This window comes from Dromiciops gliroides, chromosome 3 (genome assembly GCF_019393635.1).
Source record: "Dromiciops gliroides isolate mDroGli1 chromosome 3, mDroGli1.pri, whole genome shotgun sequence".
NCBI classification, from domain to species: Eukaryota; Metazoa; Chordata; class Mammalia; order Microbiotheria; family Microbiotheriidae; genus Dromiciops; species Dromiciops gliroides.
The window spans coordinates 448,800,290-448,821,951 of NC_057863.1; the positions used below are offsets into that span (position 1 = coordinate 448,800,290).

The 21,662-nt window shown below is 35.3% G+C and overlaps 1 protein-coding gene and 1 pseudogene across 1 annotated transcript in view; both read left to right on the forward strand.

Annotated features, from left to right (window-relative positions):
* Positions 1-16,184, forward strand: part of LOC122749084 (sodium channel protein type 9 subunit alpha-like) — a 126,865-nt gene extending 110,681 nt beyond the window's left edge. Inside the window, exons 25-26 of the mRNA XM_043995259.1 lie at positions 7,951-8,221; positions 13,274-16,184. Coding sequence (XP_043851194.1) covers positions 7,951-8,221; positions 13,274-14,457 — 1,455 coding nt within the window. The 3' untranslated portion in view covers positions 14,458-16,184. The remainder of the gene's footprint in view (positions 1-7,950; positions 8,222-13,273) is intronic.
* LOC122749085 lies at positions 534-5,289 on the forward strand (annotated as a pseudogene).
* Positions 16,185-21,662: the final 5,478 nt, after the last annotated feature.

Sequence of the window (21,662 nt, forward strand, 5' to 3'; positions counted from 1 at the left end):
AAAAGGTGATAAGCTTTATACTATGCCAATCTCTTTCCTCTTATTTTTGACCATCTATCATAGTGGTGTCATATTAACAATTTATATTTGTAGGACTTACTCCAGCTCTACTGTCCTTTAGAAATTATACTCACTCTGTTCTTCAGTAATTTAAGTATGGACCTCCTCTACCAGTGTTAGATTTTATGCTTTCATTCCCTAAAGTGATTGGTTTCTTGAATTACTTTGACCAGAAAAAAAAAATAAGCAGCCAAAATCAAATCTTTTTTCACTAAGCCTTTCTGCAAGATTGGTGCTGAACTCCCAATCCATGAGTGTACCTTTATTTAAAGGTCTTTTTTTCAACTTGATAGGACCTAACAGAGTTTGTGCCACATAGGCATAGCCTTTGACAGTGAAGGATCACCTCTATATACCAATGAGGTATCATTGTAAGACTTTAGTTAAGGATATGACCTCTGAAAGTAACACGAACAGTATACTGAGTACAATATCTTTTATTTAAGATTAAAAGCATTTATTAAATATTTACTATGTGCCAGGGTCTATGCTGAGAGCTGAGAATATAAATAGAAAATGAGATTTTTAGCCTTCAAAGAGTTTATATTCCAATGGGGGAGAAAATCCAAATTGGGGTGTGATAGGGTAGAAAGTTTTGGTCTAGAAAATCATAAAGATGGTAAGTAGAACAATAGAGTGGTCAATTAACACATACTTTCTTGACATTCATTTTTTTTTCATTTTGAGTTCCATTAAGGATATAATTTTACATGAATTGTAAAGGCTCTTGCATGAAGAAAAAATCAATTACAGGATAAGCAGGGAAGCTGTCACTGGGGGAAAATGATATCAACTTAAACAAAACCAGAAAAATGCATCAAATTTCTTTAAATGATCTGAAATCCCAAATAACACAAGTACCCAAGAGTAAGAATCAAAAAGTTCTCAAAAGAATTCCCAAACCAAATGGTATGAAATTCTCTTAATTACTAATAAGAAATGAAAATCAAAATGTGAGATTGCACAGCTACTCAATTCATAGATGTCAAACGATGAGGCTAGTGAATGTCAGAAGGGCAATGTGATGATAAGACACAAATGATTGGTGGAGCTGTGATCTGTTTGAGTTGTTCTTGGAGAAGAAAAGTGATTAAATTACTCTAAGATCCTACTATATGTATGTATGTAGGTATGTATATGTGTATATGTATATATGTGTGTATGGTCATATAGAAGGTTACATATATATTTGTCTACATATAATTTATCATGGCAAACTAGAAACAAGATGTCTATCATTTAATGAATGATTAAACAAATAATATATGAAGTAATGAAATATTAATCCAACATTAAGTAATGATGAATATAAAGAATACAGAAAGCAGAGAGACATATATTAATGCAAAATTAAGTAAGCATAAACAGGAAGACATATGCAAAAGATAGTCAAGTTTGACCCTAGAGAAGAGGTACAGAAAGAAATCTCTCTCCCCTTATTGCAAAGGTAGGGGACTATTGATGTTTAATGTGTTATTGTGTTATTTGATTTTACTGAACTTGACAATTTTTTCTTGATCTCTTTATATAACATTTCCACATATATCTCACCCAAACCCCTCCTGTGCATAGTGAGTCATCCCTTACAAAAATAATTAGGGAGGGAGAGAAGGAAAAAGCATAAACGACTATTTTTCTTGTTCTTTTTAAAATCTTTATTCCATGAACTTTCACTAAGTGGAAGAGGATTATGTTCAGAAATGAATATGATATAAAGACAAAAGCATCAAAATTTTTTTTCCAACAACATGAGTTGAAAAGGGCCTTAGGTAACACCTCAAACATATGGAAATCTCAAGGAGTCTATCATTCTGGACAGGCAAATTTCTTAAACAGCTGAAGGCTTATTCCATTGTACACTAAAATTTTGTGAATTATATTATCTATTTCCCTGCCTTAAAAATGTAAAATGCTTTTCCAACTCTACAAAGTACTATGTAAATTTTAGCTTTTTTCATAAATAAAATATCTTGTATATAAAAAATAATTATGAGTTCCAAATTTTGTCTTTTCCTCACTCCAGCTCCTCTCCCACCCTTTGAAAAGTCAAGCAATATGATATCCATTACAAATGTGATGTCATGTAAAACATATTTCTATATAGTCATGTTGCAAAAAAAGAAAGCAAGAAAAATAAAGGGGGAAATATGTTTCAAACTGCACTCAGAGTTCATCAGATCACTTTCTGGAGGTGGAGAAGATTTTTATCATAAGTTCTTTGGAATTGTCTTGGATTATGGTATTAATCAGAGTAGCAAAGTCTTTCACCATTGATCATCATTATAATATTGTTGTTACTATGTACAATATTCTCCTGGTTCTACTCACTTCTCTTTGCATCAATTCATATAAATCTCAGGTTTTTCTAAAACCATCCTGCTCATCTTTTTAGTACAATAGTATTCCATCACAATCATATACCGCAAGTTATTCAGTCATTCCCCAATTGATGGATATCCCCACAGTTTCCAATTCTTTGCCGTAATATAAAGAGCTGCTATAAATATTTTTGAACAGATAGGTCCTATTCCTTTTCCTTTGATCTCTTTGGGATATAAACCTAATTAGTGGTATTCCTTTCTCAAAAGTTATACACAGTTTTATATTTTTCTGATGTAATTCTAAATTGTTCTCCCTGACCAGACCAGTTAACAACTCTACCAACAGTGCATGAATGTACCTATTTTTCCAGAGTCTATCCAACACGTCACTTTCTTTTTTTGTTGTTGTTGTTATGTTAGCCAGTATAATAGGCAGGACATTTTAGAGCTGTTTTAATTTGAATTTCTTTAATTATTAATGAATTAGAATGTTTTTTATATGACCATTGATAGATTAGATTTCTTTTCCTGAAAAATGCCTATTCATATCCTTTGACCATTTATCAATTTGCAAAATGACTTATTTTTATACATTTGGCTCATTTCCCTATATATTTAAGAAATCAGATCCTTTTCAAATAAATTAACTGTAAAATGTATTTCCTAGCTCAATATTTAATTCTATAAATATTTCCTGAATTCCTTGCATCCTATTATTTTATGATTTTAAGGGAGCTTATAGATCATTAAGTCCAATCCTTTCATTGTATACCTTATGTCCTAGAAAACATAAGTGAAAGCAAACACAGGAAAAAGAGGTCAATTCTGGCCTGTAGTCTGAAGATTGACAGAGACTCTGTAGCATACAAGACCAACAAAGAGTGGATCCACAAAAATGATAATCCGCTCACATAAAATGCCCCTCTGCTTGAGTGCTCTTCCACCACATGGTCCCTTCATGTTTGGCCTTTATCTGTATGCCTTCTGCCCACAAGTATTTACCATGTTTGTAGATGCCTGTGTTTATTTACTTTGTGTCTGGTCTTCCAACTGATCACATGGATATTTATTTGTAGGATTATTTGTCACAAGTTTATGGGATAAATGTTTCATTGCTACTTTTTTTACTATGGCATCACATTAACTTCTTTGCTTTGAACTTATTCCACTCTCTGGTTGCCTAGTAAAAATAAATATACCAATTGGGGGATGACCCAATATGATTTTTTCTGTTAATATGTCCCCAAACAATACATTGAACCTGATAGCTTTGTCTTGAGGGCTCACAGTTTAGTTTGAAATAATCATGCTATACCTATTTTTTTCTACACAAAGATATTATGAGAAATGCCAAGTGAAATAAGCAGAACCTGAAAAACAAATGACTTGGTTAAATCCATGTGAACTATATGTAGATAACCCCCTGATGTACCAATCTAATAATTGTGTTAAAAGAAGGAAATTATATTATGCTTGCATGACTTGTTCATAAGGAACCCATGATGGTTTTAATAGACCTTGTTTCCCCTCCTAAAGCATCTAAAAGTCATATATTTAATGATGCATTCTGAAATTTTGCTAGGATTCAAATTAAAGTTCACTAGCCTATTTTATATTAAGATTTATTGTTGGCTTTTGTTTTCAAATCAATCATTTCTGGATATAATCCTTTTATCTCCATTCAATGAATCTTGTCTTCAAACAAATAAACAATTGTGAGCTCTTCTACACAGCATACACTTACCTCCCCACCCCCCTCCAGGTGAGGCACCACCTTCTCAATCTCTTAAGGGTTTAAATTTGCCTCTTCAATGTTCACCACAGATGATGATATTGCTGTTATAGTTGTTGACAAAGGATCTGGAATGTGCAAATCTTTCTATGTAGTCGACAATGCACCTTGACCTTTCTTCCTTTCTATTGTTGGGTGCCCCAGACATCAGGGTGTAATGGTGGGCATGGCCCAGAAATACAGCTGTATGAGGCCCAGAGCAAGAGAGGTATTCTGACCCTGATGTACTGAACATGGTATTGTCACGAACTGGGATGACATGGAGAAAATATGACATAATACTTTCTACAATGAGCTCCATGTGGCCCCTGAAGAACACATTGTGCTGCTCCCAGAAGCCCCCTGGAAGCCCAAAGCCAACAGAGAAAAGATGACTCATTATGTTTGAGACTTTCAACACCCCAGCCATGTATGTTGCCATCCAGGTAGTCTCTGCATGCCTCTGGTCATGCCACTGGTATTGAGATGGACTTGGGTGATGATGGTGTGACATACACTGTGCCAATCTATGAAGGTTATACCCTTCCCCATACCATCCTTCATCTGAATCTGGCTGACTGTGATCTGAGAGACTACGTCAAGAAGATCCTAACTCAGAGAGGATTTAGTTTCACTACCACAGCTGAGAGGGAAATCATGTGTGACATCAAGGAGAAGCTGTGTTACATTGCCCTAAACTTCCATTAGGAGATAGATGGACATTCCTGCATCTAGCTTCTCTCTGGAAAAGAGCTATGAGCTTCCTTATTGTCAGATTATCAGTGTTGACAACTAGAAGTTCCAGTGCCAAGAAGCTCTCTTCCAACTATCTGTGGAATCCATGAAACATCCTTCAACTCAATCATGAAGTGTGATGTTGACATCCATAAAGATCTGTATGCCAATACCATATTGTCTGGCGGTACTACCATGTACCCAGGCATTGCTGTCAGGGTGCAGAAGGAGATTACAACCCTAGGCCCAAGCATAATGAAAATCAAGATTATTGCCCCACTTGAATGCAAATGGATTGGAGGCTCCAACCTGGCTTCTCTTTCCACGTTCCAGCGGATGTGCATCAGGAAGCAGGATTATGATGAATCTGGGCCCTCCATTGTCCACCAGAAACGCTTCTAAATGGACTGTTTGTTTGTTTTTGTCATATTACTCCCCTCCCCACAAAAAGAGATGAGATTGCCATAGTTTTTTGTTTTGTTTTGTTTTGTTTTACTTTGTTTTGGTTTTTTTGGTGCTTGTTCAGGATTTAAAAACTAGAAGGGTGATGGTGACAAACAGTCTAAGTATGTTGGAGGCAAAATCCCCAAAGATTTCCAGTGCATCTTCAGGACTCTGGTTATACATTTTTAATAGTCATTACAAATATCTAATAATGCGTTGTTACAGTAACTTGCCTCTATGAAGGCTACCCTGCTCTATCAGAGCAAAGTTGCTACTTAACAAAAATTCAAATGGAAAGGTAGAGAAGAGGGGAAGGTGCTAGTATTGCTTTACATATAAATTATGTGATCCTTTTTTTTTTTTTTTTGGTGAGGCAATTGGGGTTAAGTGACTTGCCCAGACTCACACAGCTAGTAAGTGTCAAGTGTCTGAGGTCAGATTTGAACTCGGGTCCTCCTGAATCCAGGGCCAGTACTCTATCCACTGCACCACCTAGCTGCCCCTTTTCTGTGATCCTTTAAAGAAAGTTTTTATATCTTCTGCCTTAATACTTCTTTTTTTTAGTTGTCAGAGCCATAATGAATGGCCCCCTAAATTCTCACCCTGCCCCCAACAAAGATGTAAATAAAGACCATACAATCTCCCTGAAAGTTCTAACACTGGTGCCAGTACTTGGGAGAGGGAATGAGCTTTACCTGTACACTGACAAACTACTTAAATAGAAGTGCATACGTTAAGGGGGAAAACAAATGCAAAAAGTGATGTTGTAGCCATGTTATGTGTTTATTTCCTGGTTCTCCTCTCTTCCTATGGTATGAGTTCATTTAAGACTTCCCAAGTTTTCACATGTTCATAATTTGTTACATCTCAGTAATATTTCATTATATTCATACACCATTCATTATTAGTTCAACCATTACCTAGCTGTTAATATATTTTATTTTCAATATGATATTAATGTACAATATACTGTTATGACTATTTTGGCTTATGTGGTAGCTTTCTTCTTGTGTTTGATCTTAGAGTTTAGGCCTAGCAATTTACTCAGCTTTATTTTAAAGAATCTAGTTTCTCCCCCTTTTAAAAACATGATTTGTGAGTCTAACAGTAGTCCCTCATTTATGTTTTCTCTTTTCCATTTCATAAACATCATTGATAGTAAGTCAGAAATCATGATAATTTTTTAAAATTATAGCTAATGGTAGCTAACATTTATATCATAAAATGTGCCAGATACATTGGTAAGTGCTTTACAAGTAGTATTTCATTTGATGCTCACAACTCAGCAATATAGGTGTTATTATTATCCCCATTTATATATGAGAAAACTGAGGCAAACATTGGTTAAATGAATTGCCAGTGTCACTAAGCTAGTAAGGGTCTGAGGCTGGATTTAAACTCAGGTTTTTGTTTTTTGGTTTTTTTTTTTTTTTTATTCCAGAACCAGTGCTTTCTCCACTGTGCCACCTAATTTGTTAGAGTGCAGTTCAGTCAGTAAAAAGGAATTGATATTAGAGGGCAGCTAGGTGGCGCAGTGGATAAAGCACTGGCCCTGGATTCAGGAAGACCTGAGTTCAAATCTAGTCTCAGATACTTGACACTTACTAGCTGTATGACCCTGGGCAAGTCACTTAACCCTCATTGCCCGACAAAAAAATTAAAAAAAAAAAAAGAATTGATATTGACTTGCAGTTAGGTAGTCTCAATCTTTCTTCATTTATCTTGAATTCATTTCCCTATTAATTATTTTTCTTCTATCAGAAAAGAAGCCTGATAGACATTTTAAGTATCTCCATTATTTTCCTATAATTTCCCCAAAATTTGTTGCATTGAAGTAATGTGGGGTGAATTTGCTATAGATATCTAAATATGTACTCTTATCTTAGAGATTTACATTTGTAAGTTTCCAGCCATGCTCCCAGCACCTAACAGAATGCATTGTGCCTAGTAGGAACATTTTGATTACTTATTTCATTAAATTATGAATGTGATATTCAAGCTCTTTGGAATCTACTAGCTCAATATTTTTAAATGAAGCTTGAACAATGTTGTTATACAAAACAGTATATTATTTCTGTTTATACATAAAATTTTGCCTGAGTTCTATATACATTAAAGAATTAGTGAGTGAATCGATATATGTGGATTGGTAGGGAGAGTACATTTTGATAAAATAAAAATACTTTTGTTTAATAACCCCAATGGAAAGAACGCAAAATTGGCAAAGACAATTTTTGTAGTATTTTTTACATTATGAAACATTAAGACTCAGTTGTGCATTTAGGTGTCTGTTTATAGATCATTAACAACTTGATGGAGAAGTTGGAGATAGAAAAAGAGATAAATTTTTTGATACTACTCCAGTTGAAAATCTTATCTCTTTTTTGGTGGGAGGGGGTAATATGCCACACCCTTTGACAAAAACAAAGAAACAATCAATCAGGGACTATAAGGATATATTAGTGGGAAAAACCTTTCTCATGTGCCTTACTGTAGTGAGTGTCTAAAATTTGCTGAATTTGATCAAATGGTTAAAACATATAATTATAGTTTAACTAGATTAATTTTTTGAGTCTGATGATTTTAATTACATTTTTGATATTCACTCCATTATTCCAGAACAAATTCCAGGGATATGTATTTGACCTAGTCACCACAGATGCTTTTGAGATCACCATTATGATACTCATCTCTCTTAACATGGTGACCATGATGGTGGAAACAGATACACAGAGTGCCTATAAAAGAAGCATTTTGTACCAGATCAACCTGGTGTTCATTGGCCTCTTTGAGGGAGAATGTGTGCTGAAACTCATCGGCCTCCGCCAGTACTACTTTACCATAGGCTGGAATGTCTTTGATTTTGTGGTGGTCCATCTCTCCATTCTGGGTAAGGATGTTTACTTATCATGTGTCAATTTAGACTGATCTTAAATAAGGCAGGAAAGACCTTAAGATTCTTGAATCTTCCAAAATACTATCAAAAATTTTGAAGGAAGGAGACAGATTTTTTTATTTTTTTAATATATTTTTAATATATTTTTTAATAATTTTCTGGTCACAAAAGTCCTACATTTGTCTGTTGTTTCAATTCTGGGGCCAAAATGCTAAAAGAAAAAAAATAAATCAGTAAAAGTTATCAATGAGAAGTCCTATCTGTGTGAGATAGAGAAGAAAAGTATTCAGATTATGTCTCCATGCTGACAGCAGAGCCTTTGTCATTCTTAAGTATTGCTTGCCTCTTTTGAAGGCAGTTAATTATTTCTAGAAAGACCAGGCACATCAACTGATAGAAAAAAAATGTTAAAATTATATTTTGAAATTTTAGAAAATGTTCATCCTATGTGTTTTGTTTCCTTTATGATTAAAAAAGTGAACTGCCTCAAATGATGAGCTTGATCCTTTGAGGTATTCTTAAATTTTAGTTCTTTCAGTCCATCAGAATCAAGACTGAAGTTTGTATTCATTTAGCATGAATGGAGGAAATTCTTGCATCATAGTTTCTCTATGAATTACAGGAATGAGGTTCAAGTGAGGACAATAACCTCACACAAGCAGAGTAGTAACAAGATTCTATTATTTCTCATCCAACTGTATGAGGGAGTGGGATGGACCAAATACAATAAGGTGAAATTGAATAGAGAGAAATATAAAGATTGATGCTTGGGTTCCAATGAATTTACCTTACAAATAAAAGGATAGATAATAGTTCAAATATCAAGGGATTAGTGGACTGCAAGCTCATTATGAATCAACAGTGTGACATAAACAAACAAAAAAATAGAGCTATCCCTGAAATGGTGTGTGTGTGTGTGTGTATGTGTGTGTGTGTGTGTGTATGTGTGTGTGTGTGTATGTGTGTGTGTGTGTATGTGTGTGTGTGTGTGTGTGTGAGTGTGATAGAGACAGAGATAGAGGCAAAGAGAGAGAGGAGAGAGATGGGATGAGATAGAGACAGAGAAACAGAGATAGAGTCTTCAAAAGACAATCAGAACAGGATATGCAAATTTATTAAGTACTTACAATGGGCTCACATAAACCTGTATCATATAAGTCAAATCTAGTTTTAAAATCTCACATTTCACACTCTCCAATACAAACTTTTAGGACCAAAATGAATGATTTTCCATTTCCTTTCTGCATAAATATATCTTATGCCTTCTTAGTTTCATATCATTACTCATGCAATGTCTCTTATCCCAGATTCCCATCTCCTTATTTCCACCTATTAAAAGCCTACACACAATGTACTTAAGTCCTAAAAACAACAATGGAGAAATATTTTGTCTTTCTGGAACATATAGCCAAAACATTGTAGAGACTATTCCAAGACTTATCAAAGTATATAACAATTAGTTATTTCTGGTAATTCGCATGGGGAGAAATGACACTTCCAGAAGAGTTTCACAAATATTATCAGTGATTCTAAATACTTAGACAAGAAATTGATGTCCATAGGGGCATACATTTTCTATTTTACTCACTGTTTTCTATTGACAGATAAAATAATTGAAAAGTGAACAGTTAACTAAGAATATAATATTTGAGAAATTGATTTAGATTTCTATACCCTAGCTTGCAATATAGAGCTTATAGATTCCTGCCCCAAATTTCAATGTATCTTTAAAAAATAATCCAGTAATATTTTATTTGTTGAAAATCAAATGAAAACTTTTTTATACTAATGGTGGGGGTGGGAGAAGACTAAATATATGTAGTCAAAAATTTACCCATTATGGGGAGGTTTTTTTTAAGGAAGGATAGAAATTCAAAGAAAGAAAATCAAAGTACCAGTAGTGAAACTCACAGCATCAAAGATCTCTGCATAAATTGGTCAGACAGAGGTGAAGCAACAAACAAGGAACTAGAGATCCTAACAAAAGAGAGCAAATTTGACTCTATCGTATTTCTGAGACTTAATGGGCTGGAGCCCATACTTGGATTAAACTCTGGATGTGTGTACCTTATTCTAAAGAAATAGGATAGAAAAGAAGGAAAGGTTGTATATTAAGAAAATATATTCATGTGAGGAAATCTAAGCACCCAAAAGAGGGAGCATGACAACATATTTGGATAAAGGTCAGTCATGGGAGAAACAAAATATTTTATTACTGAAATATATTGTAGATCACCTAGACTAGACAAAAATTAGACATAGATGAGGATTTGGGAAAATAGATCATAAGCCTGGCATAGAGGCTTGATATAGTAAGGAATACAATTATGCTGAAGCCATCCCTCCCCCGCCCCAAACTCCCCTCCCCCTCTCTCTCCCTCTCCCTCTCTTCCCTCTCCCTAATTCCTCCCTCCCTTTTTTCTTCCCTGCCTCCCTCCTTCCATCCTCAAGATCAATAGAATGATAATACCTGTCAATAAAAAGCAGAGCTGCTTCCTTCTTTGATAGTTTTCTCTAGAAATGAAATGACCCTTACAGTGGAGATGACAGAACCAAAATGATCAACAAGAAATTGGTATCCAAGACACTCAAAGAGATAGCACCTACCTGTCCTAGAAGAATTCCATTTTTCTGACCCAAATGAACTGATTCCTTGAATACCAGAAGAATGGGCAGATGTGATTGTCGTGTGACTTTCAATACTTGAAAGATTATGGAAAACAGGATCATAAATTGATAACTGGACTTCAGAATCCATCCATTATATTTATTCTAGTCCCTTTATTTTGCACATGAGAAAAGTGAGGATCAGAGAGGTTAAATGACTTGACCTTGTTGGTCATACACACAATTTGAAACCAAATTATTTTGATTGCAAATCTAGGACTTTCACCACTATGCCATGTTTCCTGTAACAGAATATTGGAGAAAGGCAAAGTTCATCTTAGTTGTTGTTGTTTTTTTTAAAAGAAAAAAATAGTTTGTTTACAATAAGACATTGAGTTTCACCTTGATTTTAAGGGAACTAATAGAATGAATCACGAACAAGATTCTTAATGAACGTCTTGAAAAGGAAGTGGTGATTACAAAGATCCATCATTGATTTATACAGAGTAGTTCATTTCATACTAACCAGATTTCATTTTTTGACAGCATTACTAGACTAATACATGAGAAGAATACTGTGGATATATGTTATACAAATTTAAGCAAAGCTTTTGGTAAAGTACCTCATAGTATTCTTGTAGAGAATAGAGAAAGAAGATGAAAAAAGAATATAGATTATTTAAGAACACAATTAGCTGAATTTAGAATTTAGAAGAGTTGTTAATGATTCATCATCAGAAGTACAGGAATTCCACAGAAGAAAACTCTAGGGATCTATACTTGGCACCATTGTAATTAATATGTTGTCAGTGACTTGGATACAGGCATAAATGGTATGTTCATCAAACTTTCAGTCAACACAAATCTAGGAATAATGAATGATACCTAACACAAGATGATATGAAGTTTAATGTAAAGTCTTTCACTAGAATACAAAAAATAAAAATATATTAGTATAAAATGACGAAGGCATGATAAATAGATGTATTTCTTAAATTGTTAGGGTTTTAGTGGACTACAAGTTCAATATGAGTCAGCAGTGTGACATGGAAGCCAAAATAACTGTACCTTGGATGTTGAGACATACATCCAGGAGGAAGATAATACTTCACTGTACTCTGCCTTTATCCAACATCATCTGAAGTAATGGTGATCATGGTTTAAGAATACCATTGATAAACTGGACAGAGTCTAAAAGAGGGCAACCACAATGATGAAGGACTTTGAGCCTATAATATAAGAATATCAGTTAAGGTAACCTGGCATGTTTAACCTAAAAAAGATTCAAGAGACATATGAAAGCTCTCTTCACCTATTTTAAGGGTTATCATATAAAAGAAGGATTAGATTTATTCTCTTTGGCCCCACAGGTCAGGATTAGGAGTAATGGAATATAACTTATATTGAATTGCTTGAAGGGTTTTTTTTTGTTTTGTTTTGTTATTTTGCAGGGAAATGAGAGTTAAGTGACTTGCCCAGAGTCACACAGCTAGTGTCAAGTGTGTGAGGCCAGATTTGAACTTGCGTACTCCTGAATCCAGGGCCATTGCTTTATCCACTGCATCATCTAGCTATCCATTTGAACTGCTTGAGTTCTTAAGGAAGGGTAGAAAGGGAGGGAGGAAGAAAATTTGGAACACAAAGTTTCTTTAAAATTCGATGTGAAAATTTGTTTTTACATGTAACTTGGGGAAAATTCCAAATAAACAAATGAATGAATGAATATTTGAATGAGTAAACAAATGACTGAATGAATAAATGAATAAATTTAAAATGATAGTTTTCCTCCTAACTACTAGGCATGGGAATTAAAGTTTTGGTTTTGCCTAGCACCCTCTTTATAAATAAAGACCATACATTTTTATCCATGTAAAGATGCAGAAAGAGATTTAAGCTTGATCGATCTCTCTCTCTCTCTCTCTCTCTCTCTCTCTCTCTCTCTCTCTCTCTCTCACACACACACACACACACACACACACACACACATTTTTTTTTTTAAATTAAAGTTACCCACAAGTAGAATGGGTTGTCTTGAGAGATAACAATTCCCTCTTTCTTGGAGGTTTTTCAAGGAGTCTGGATTACAATGTGTTGACTATATTGTAGTGGAGATTCCTTCCAAATCTCAAATCTGTTTCTCTGGATATTTTCCTCTCCGTTGTTTACATCTCTAGTCCCATTTCTGGCAGGGAACCAGAACTCTGAATGGTATTCCTCCTCTTCGAACATTATCCCCTCTAAAGCCTTTGAAGGGTTTAGAAAATGTATGTTGTGTTTTCAGTTGGCTTTCTGAATCCTACCTTCCCCCAGGGCAGCTGAGCTATGTTATTCAAATTGTCTTGGGCTCCTTCCTAAAGAAGGAAGGGAAGAAGAGCAAATACATTATTTCTGAACTCATGATGGATGTTTAAACATGTTCCTTTTCATATTTTTCCACAGCTGTATTACAACCTAATTTGACAGCTGAATATCTCCTGACATATGGTCAGGTGCAAGCAATCCGTCTCATAAGGTGTGGAGAAATCCTGAATTTCATTAAAAGAACCAAGGAGAAAGATACACTAATCTATGCGATGATGATGTCCCTTCCTACTGTATTCAATATTGTACTTTTGCTCTTCCTACTCATGTTTATCTATGCTATCCTTGGAATGTCCCACTTTGCCTATGTTAAAAAGGATGCTGGAATTAATGATATGTTTAACTTCGAAACCTTTAGCAACAGCATACTTTGCCTCTTCCAAATTACCACATTTGCTGGTTGGAATGGTCTGCTAGAACCAATTCTTAACACTGGAGCACCAGACTGTGACCCTCAAAAAATTCACCCAGGAAGTTCTGTGAAAGGAGATTGTGGAAATCCCTCTTTGGGGATTTTATATTTTGTGAGTTACATTATTATATCCTTTCTGGTGCTTGTAAACATGTTCGTTGTTGTTATCCTGGAGATTTGCAGTGTTCTTACTGAAGAAAATGCTAGGCCTCTGAGTGAGGAAGCTTTTGACAATTTTTATGAGGTTTGGAAGCAATTTGATCCTAAGGCCACCCATTTCATAGACTACAGTCAGCTCTCTGAGTTTGCTGCTTCATTGGATCCTCCTCTTCTTATAGAAAAACCAAATAAAATCCAGCTCATAGCCATGGATCTGCCCATAGTCAGAGGTGATCGAATTTTCTGTACCGATGTCTTAATTGGTTTTACAAAGTTCGTAATGGGAGATAGTGAAGCATTTGACTGCATCCATTTACAAATGCGTAAGCAGTTTCTGTCATCGTGCCTTTTCCAAATTTCCTATGAACCAGTTACGACCACTATAAGACGAAAGCAAGAGGAGGTATCAGCTCTGGTCATTCAGCGTGCTTTTCGAAATTTCTGCTTAAAGAAAAATGTATTAGGTACATATCATATCAAAGGTGAAGATAGGGAGAAGCTGCCTACTAAAGAAGAAACAGTATTTGAAAAAGTTCGTGAGAACTCATTTCTAGAGAAAGTAGGTGATCTGAGCCCTTCTCCCACTTCCATACCTTTGGATAGTGGAATAGAGCAAGGCAGAGAGAAACATGAAACAGACCAAACAGAAAAGGAAGACAAAGGTAAAATTGACCTGGAAAAGGAAAAGTAGGAATTCTATTTTGTCAGCAACAGGATACAATTTATGAGAAACATTCTCTGGACAGAACTATTTTGGTAAATCTATGCCAAACTAACTGGTTTTTACCAAAAAAAACCCAATAAAAATGAAACATGAACACATTGATGTTTCTAACAATTTAGTGACTTCACTGACTATGATTTAGCATTAATGAAACTTTGATAAGTATTGTTTGTTTGCACTGCTTCTCTTACAATAGAGAAAAGATTTTTTTAAAAATACTGCTCAGAATGATAGGGACCATGGACTAATACAAGTAAAATCTAAATTTCCTAAATTTAACCAAATACATGAGCAGAATATTTGTACTTTTGCCTTTGTCTTCTTGTTATAACGGCCTTGCCATTCATTATCCACCCACCCACCTGCCACAATAATTTCTGTCTGTCTCTCCCTCTCCCTCCATCCCTCCCTCCCTTCTTCCTTCTTCCTTCTCTCTCCTCTCTCTCTCTCACACACACACATCATATCACATGACACACACAAATGTATACAGTCAGGAACATATGCAATCATTAATTTGTTATTCGTTCTGTTGGTAAAGCAGCAAATTAAAGTGTTTTATTGGTTCCCTGAAATGCAGTGATCAAAGTACTTACAACTAAGATTTTAGTTCATGCTTAAGCAAATTTGGTATCAGAATCTGAGCATTGTGAATAAAAATGGCTTCTCTAGTTTAAAGCACCTACTATAATCTATAATTTTTATGCCTTAAAATCCTATGGAATTTTCTTAATATGTAGGTGCTGACTTTTATTCTATATATCAACCATTTGACCTACACAGTACACAGGTTATGCCCAAAGGTATTTTACCCAACATTCCATCTTCCTTCTTATATTTCCCCTATATTCATATTTCCCTATACCTTCAAAATGATGTGAAGTCCACTGCCATCATAAAACACACATATAGTTTTTGAAGCAAGGCAGCAATCCCTAAGTCTTTTCTTGGTGGTTTTCTATGTAACCAAATGCTACATCTTCCTTCCCTAAAATACCTCAGATATCCCGACTAAAAATCACTTTATGACCTGGATTCTCTTCTCATCTGTTGATATTTCTTAACTAACCTTCAGCTCTCAGCATGGCTAAGATTTTATTCCTCAATGAAATCCTTGCTGCTAATTAACTAGATATTTGATACTATGGTGTATGCCTGGGTAAACAGCTATTACTTGGGCACAGTGTCACAGACATCATATATATACTCCCATAATGCAGTGCCCTGTACAGCATAGGTGATCTATAAATATTTGTCAACAAGGTCCTTCTCAAGCTTTCCCCAGTTAGAATGATACATTCAAAATCCATGAATATTGGTGATCTACAGTATATATATCAAAACTGTATGTCTTGCCAAACTATTACTGTATTTCTCTGCCCATGGCCCAAAATTGCATTATCATAACTATTCTCCTTTTGGGGAGACTCTATGGAAATACAACTTTTGAGTTCCTGCCCCCCACTTAATGTTTCTCTACAGTAAAGTTTCCCACATGTATCTGTATTGTGAAATTATGTAACAATAAAATGACCAATATGGTAATCATTATCTCTTTACCCCTCCTCCCAAAATAAAACCTTGTGTTTTCTGTTTTATATTTACTTAAATATGTGCTTGTTTCCCTCAATAGAATGTAAGCTTCCTTAAAGTGAGGTCTTTTTCATATTGTCTTTCTCTTCCTAAAACAGAGCTTGATAAATAGTATGTGCTTAATAAATTTGTGAATTGAAATAAATATGAAAATTATGCTTTTAACACTACAGATTAAGTATCACTCATTTCTATCAGTTTTCCTGATAAAGCACTTTGAGAATAATTTTACCAGACATTTAAAAATATTCTTCCTTTTTTGTGAGGCAATTGGGGTTAAGTGACTTGCCCAGGGTCACACAGCTACTAAGTGTCAGGTGTCTGATCCTGGATTTGAACTCGAGTCCTCCTGAATCCAGGGCCAGTACTTTATCCACTGTGCCACCTATCTACCCCCTATTCTTCCTTTTTATAAATGTAAAGCCTTTGGTAAATGTAAAGTCTTCATCCTACCAGATCTAATATTGTGATCTATTGTACCTATATAAATAAAATTTAGTCACACACCTTCAGAATTTACCAAATCACTCTATGCTTGCTTTTCACAAGTAGCTCATTATCCTGACTATCCTTTACAATAATTTTTGCTGTTTCTATAAGTTGGTTAGTTACCAGAATACTAATAAATGTACAATACCTTCTTGGCCAATGTTAATGAACATCAACAAAATAAAAATATAATCATATCCTTTTGATAATCATAATTTCATATATCTTATTAAGGTTTGCTATTCATGAGAGATGTCAGCAATGTAATCAAATATGTTTATCAATTTGAACTTCAACAAATGCCTTCTTGATTTTCATAGGTCTATAGCCTGCTAAAGCTGAAAAGCAACTTAGAATTCATTGATTCCAACCTCTTCTTTTTATAAATTAATATGATCCTTGTCAATGACCAAGTTGAGGAAAGCGGAGCAGTTTGGGAGAAAGGTTTCTGTCTCTTAGGGATGGAAAAAAATGTTCTGATAGAATTAGAGAAAATTGAAGAAAGGGGAAGCATGAAGACCTTCACCCTTCTCAGGGTTCGAGTTAGGAACTTTTGCACCTGGGACAGGCACCACAAACTTTCCAAGGCAAGAAGCATACAGGGCATTCTCAGCTGTTGAGAAGAGGGGTCACTATCTACTGGTGGTATACAAAGATCAAACAGCCAGTGAAAAGTGTGCTTACTGATTCCCAACCAGAGGAAGAAGACTATTTGGTAATCTTATTATAAACTATTATAATTATTATAATTTATTATTCTTAACAGCAAGGTAAAAATAGCTAATAATAGCTAACATTTATATAGCACTTAGTAAGTGCCAGGCACTATGCTAAGTGTTTTACATTTACTATTTCATTTGCTACCAAGGGAAGTGGTTTCTTCTTCTTTTTTTTTTTTTTTTGGTGGGGCAATGGGGGTTAAGTGACTTGCCCAGGGTCACACAGCTGGTAAGTGTCAAGTGTCTGAGGTCGGATTTGAACTCGGGTACTCCTGAATCCAGGGCCGGTGCTTTATCCACTGCGCCACCTAGCCGCCCCCGGTTTCTTCATATTTTGATGGTAAAAAGCCTGATTATTATGGGAGTAGGGATGATTAGAAACCCTTAATAGTTAACAGATATTTTGGGGAAGCGAACTAAAAGGGCTTTTAATCACCACTGCCAGCCACAACACAATGTTTAAAAGGGACTTTACAGATCTTGTCATTTCATTCCATTCTAAAAAGAGGAAATAATCATTAGAAGTGACTTACCTAAAGTCACAGAGGAAGAAGCATTCAAGCAATTGAATTTGAGACTGATTTGAATTGGAATCAAATGATGCTCCCATCTCAAAGACCCACAGATTATCAGAGCTGGAAAGATCCTTCATGTTGTCTACCCCATTTACACAAGGGGGAAAAGACTCAGACTCACCAATCACAGCTAAATAAAAAACCCAGCCCTTGTAACTCCTATTCCAGTGCTCTTTAATCCAGATTGTCCAGAAATAGGGCTTCCCTCAGAATAATGATGGGAAAACATTTCTAAGAATATATTATACTTCTAAAGTGGAAAACATCATTTGTTCTATTATTTTACTTGCAAGTGTGTTTTAACACTTCAACTGTTATTTTAAGATATGTCTCCAGAAATATGTCAATGACAAGAAAATGTACTAGTCGATTTTTCTTTGTCTCTAGCTCTTATAAAAGGCAAGTAGTCAATATTACCTTCTTAATATTGCCCCATAACTCTCAAAAGTCAGTTATCTCTCAGCTTCACATTTATGGTGAGAAGGTCTGGTTCCTCTGAAGATGGAGGAAGCCAATATTCTATTTTCCAATACCCAAGGGCTTTGGGAAAGTTATCTGGCATAGGAGAAGGACTAGGGGAAAAACTAATTTTCATCCATTATTCTGTGTAGTGAGCTGGCCAAGAGCAGATCCCAGCCTAATGGGTAATTGTTTGCCTATTGCATAAGAGAGTACTACTGTACACTGGCCAATCCAACTAGGTTCAGGACAGAAGCTTTCTCTACCTTCTTTTCCCTTAATCTTTCTTTTTTCCATTTATTGAGAACTTTATTTTTTCCCAAATTACATGTAAAAACAAATTTTAACATTGATTTTTTTTTGGTGAGGCAATTGGGGTTAAGTGACTTGCCCAAGGTCACACATCTAGTAAGTATCAAGTGTCTGCGGCTGGATTTGAACTCAGGTCCCCCTGAGTCCAGGTCCAGTACTTTATCCACTGCACAACCTAGCTGCCCCTTAACATTGATTTTTAAACTTTGTGTTTCAAATTCTCTTCCTCCCTCCCTCCCCAACTCCCGCTTAAGAACTCAAGCAATTCAATATAAGTTATACATATGTAGTCATGCAAAACATTTCCACATTACTTAGGTTTTGAAAGAAAACAGATAAAATAAAACTTTAGAAAAAGCAACTAACAGAAAAAAATATGCTTCAAACTGTATTCAGATACCATTAGTTCTTTCTCTGTAGAGGGATTGCATTTTCCATAAGTCCTTCAGAGTTGTCTTGGATCATGTATGTATTGTTGAGAATAGTCAAATCATTCACAGTTCTTCATCAAACAATACTGTCTCTGTGCACAATGTTCTCTTGGTTCTTCTAACTTCACTATACAGAAAGATATCTTTCTAATGATATAAGACAATATCAGCAGAAGGAAGGAAAGCGATAGGGAGGGAAGGAAGGAAGGAAGGAGGGAGGGAGGTGAGAAGGATAAAAGGATTTCAGAAAAATCTGGAATAGAGCGTAGGAAAAACATTTTCCCCTTATTTGTAACTTAATTAAATTCTACTTCATTAAATGTTAAGGGTTTTACATAATATTCTATTCTGCATTTCTGTGTCTATTTCTTTGATGGTTATACTTATAATAACTAAAAAACAAATACATAACCAAAAGAACAATTAAGTGACAGATAAAAGTTTATAAAATTTAACCAACAATGACTGGTAAGCAAGAAGTAGCAGAAGTTATATTATCAAGGTTATAAAATGATCTAATTGTTGACTACCTCAGGGATGAGGGAGGGCAGGGAGGGAAAGACGAATAGAATTCGAAACTCAAAACTTTAAATAAAAATGTTTATTAAAATTTAAAAGGGATATATATGAGCATAAAGGAGGTAGGCTGGTCAAGTAGGAATTTTGGGATGCAAGGGATGGACACAAAGTGCATGCTACAAAGTAATACAAAACAGCTGAAAATGTATATAGAAGGTATCTTAGTTGGTGCAGTGGATAGAGCACCAGCCTTGGAGTCAGGAGAACCTGAGTACAAATCTGGCCTCAGACACTTAACACTTCTTAGCCTTGTGACTCTAGGCAAGTCACTTAAGCCCAATTGCCTCAACCCCCCCCCCAAAAAAAGGGATATTTGGAAATAAATAAATAAGGTATATAGAAGCCTGATTGTGTAGGGCTTTAAGTGTCAGACCACGGAGTTTGTTTTTTTAAGTAATCAAAAAGAGAGAAGCTCTGAAAGTATTTGAGCAAGAAAGTGATATGTGACTTCTGAGGATAATTTTGGTGCTGTCTGGTAACTGGATTAGAGAGAAGAGACACTGGAAGCAAGAAGACCAACTAATTAGGAAGCTATTACAGTAGTCTTAATGAAAAGCAAGGAGAAATAGAACTGGTAAATAGAGAGAAGTGAAAGGACCTGAGAGTTGTTGGAAAGGTTGAATCAGCAATCCAATTGGCTATAGAGGTTGAGAAAACTAAAATCTTTCTTATTGTGTTGGACACACAATGAAACCAAACCCACTGATTCCTTTATTTCTTTCTCTGAAAAGAATCTATGGGCTGAACTATTCAGGCACAAGTTCTTTAAGTCCCTCGTGGTTTCTGCTTCTGTGTATAGCAATGTCAATATAAATGTCAGGCAGTTAGGTGGCATTGTAGATTGTCAGAAAGACTCACCCTCCTGAGTTCAAAACTGGCCTCAGAATCTTATTAGTTGTGTGACCCTGAGCATGTCACTCAATCCTGTTTGTTTCAGTTTCCACATCCATAAAATGAGCTGGAGGAGGAAATGCAAAACTACTCCAGTATCTTTGTCAAAAAACCTAAATAGGGTCATGAAGAGTCAGACAACACTGAAATGACTCAATGGCAACAGAAATATGGTTCACTTCTTACAGGAGTGAATCAGCTCTGCTTAGTAGACAGCAATCAAATATTCATCTTGCCAACACATATTACTGCTTGTAGATGATGCTTAGCACTTTTCTTCTCTGGTCTACCTTATATATAATCTCTTCATTCACACTTGGTCTCAACCACCATTTTCTGCATTAAGCCTTTCATAATCCCCTCAACTTCTTTCTTTCCTACATAACCTATCTTGTATTTATTTTTTTATTATTCTACATACTTTGACACATACATTGTGTCTACCAAGAAACTATAATCTCTCAGAAAGAAGGGGTTTTTTCATGTTTGTCTTTTTTTAGTGCAATATAGTGCTTGGCATATGATAAGTATTTATAGCTAGATTCCATATAAGGTTCTTGAAAACAAGTATTTTATTACCAAACTTTGAATTTTCTCTATCTGTTACTGATGTAACAGTTCTTTTGAGAACAGTTTTTCATGTCTTTTGAACATTAACCTGTTGGGGAATGAATTTTGGTGAAATATATATAGTTGTTTTGTCATCTTTCAGTCATGTGTGACTCTTTGTGACCCCTTTTGGGGGCTTTCTTGGCAAAGATAGTGGAGTAGTTTGCCATTCCCTTCTCCAGTTCATTTTACAGATGAGGAAGTGGAGGTAAACAGTGTTGGTTCAGTGTTCTATATAAAACAATCCCTACAGAAAAATCTAGTTTCTCCCTCTCTTTCTTCTCTCTTCTCTCTTCTCTCTCTCTCCCTTTCTCTCTCCCTTTCTCTCTCTCTCTCTCTCTCTCTCTCTCTCTCTCTCTCTCTCTCTCTCTCTCTCTCTCCCTCCCTCCCCCCCATCCTTCCCTCCTTCCCTCCTTTGCAAGTTTTAAAAAAAACCTGCTGTATGACTCTAAGTGTCAATTTCTTTGGAGTTTGTTTTTGATTTTGAGTTCTGCTACTATATTTACCATACATGC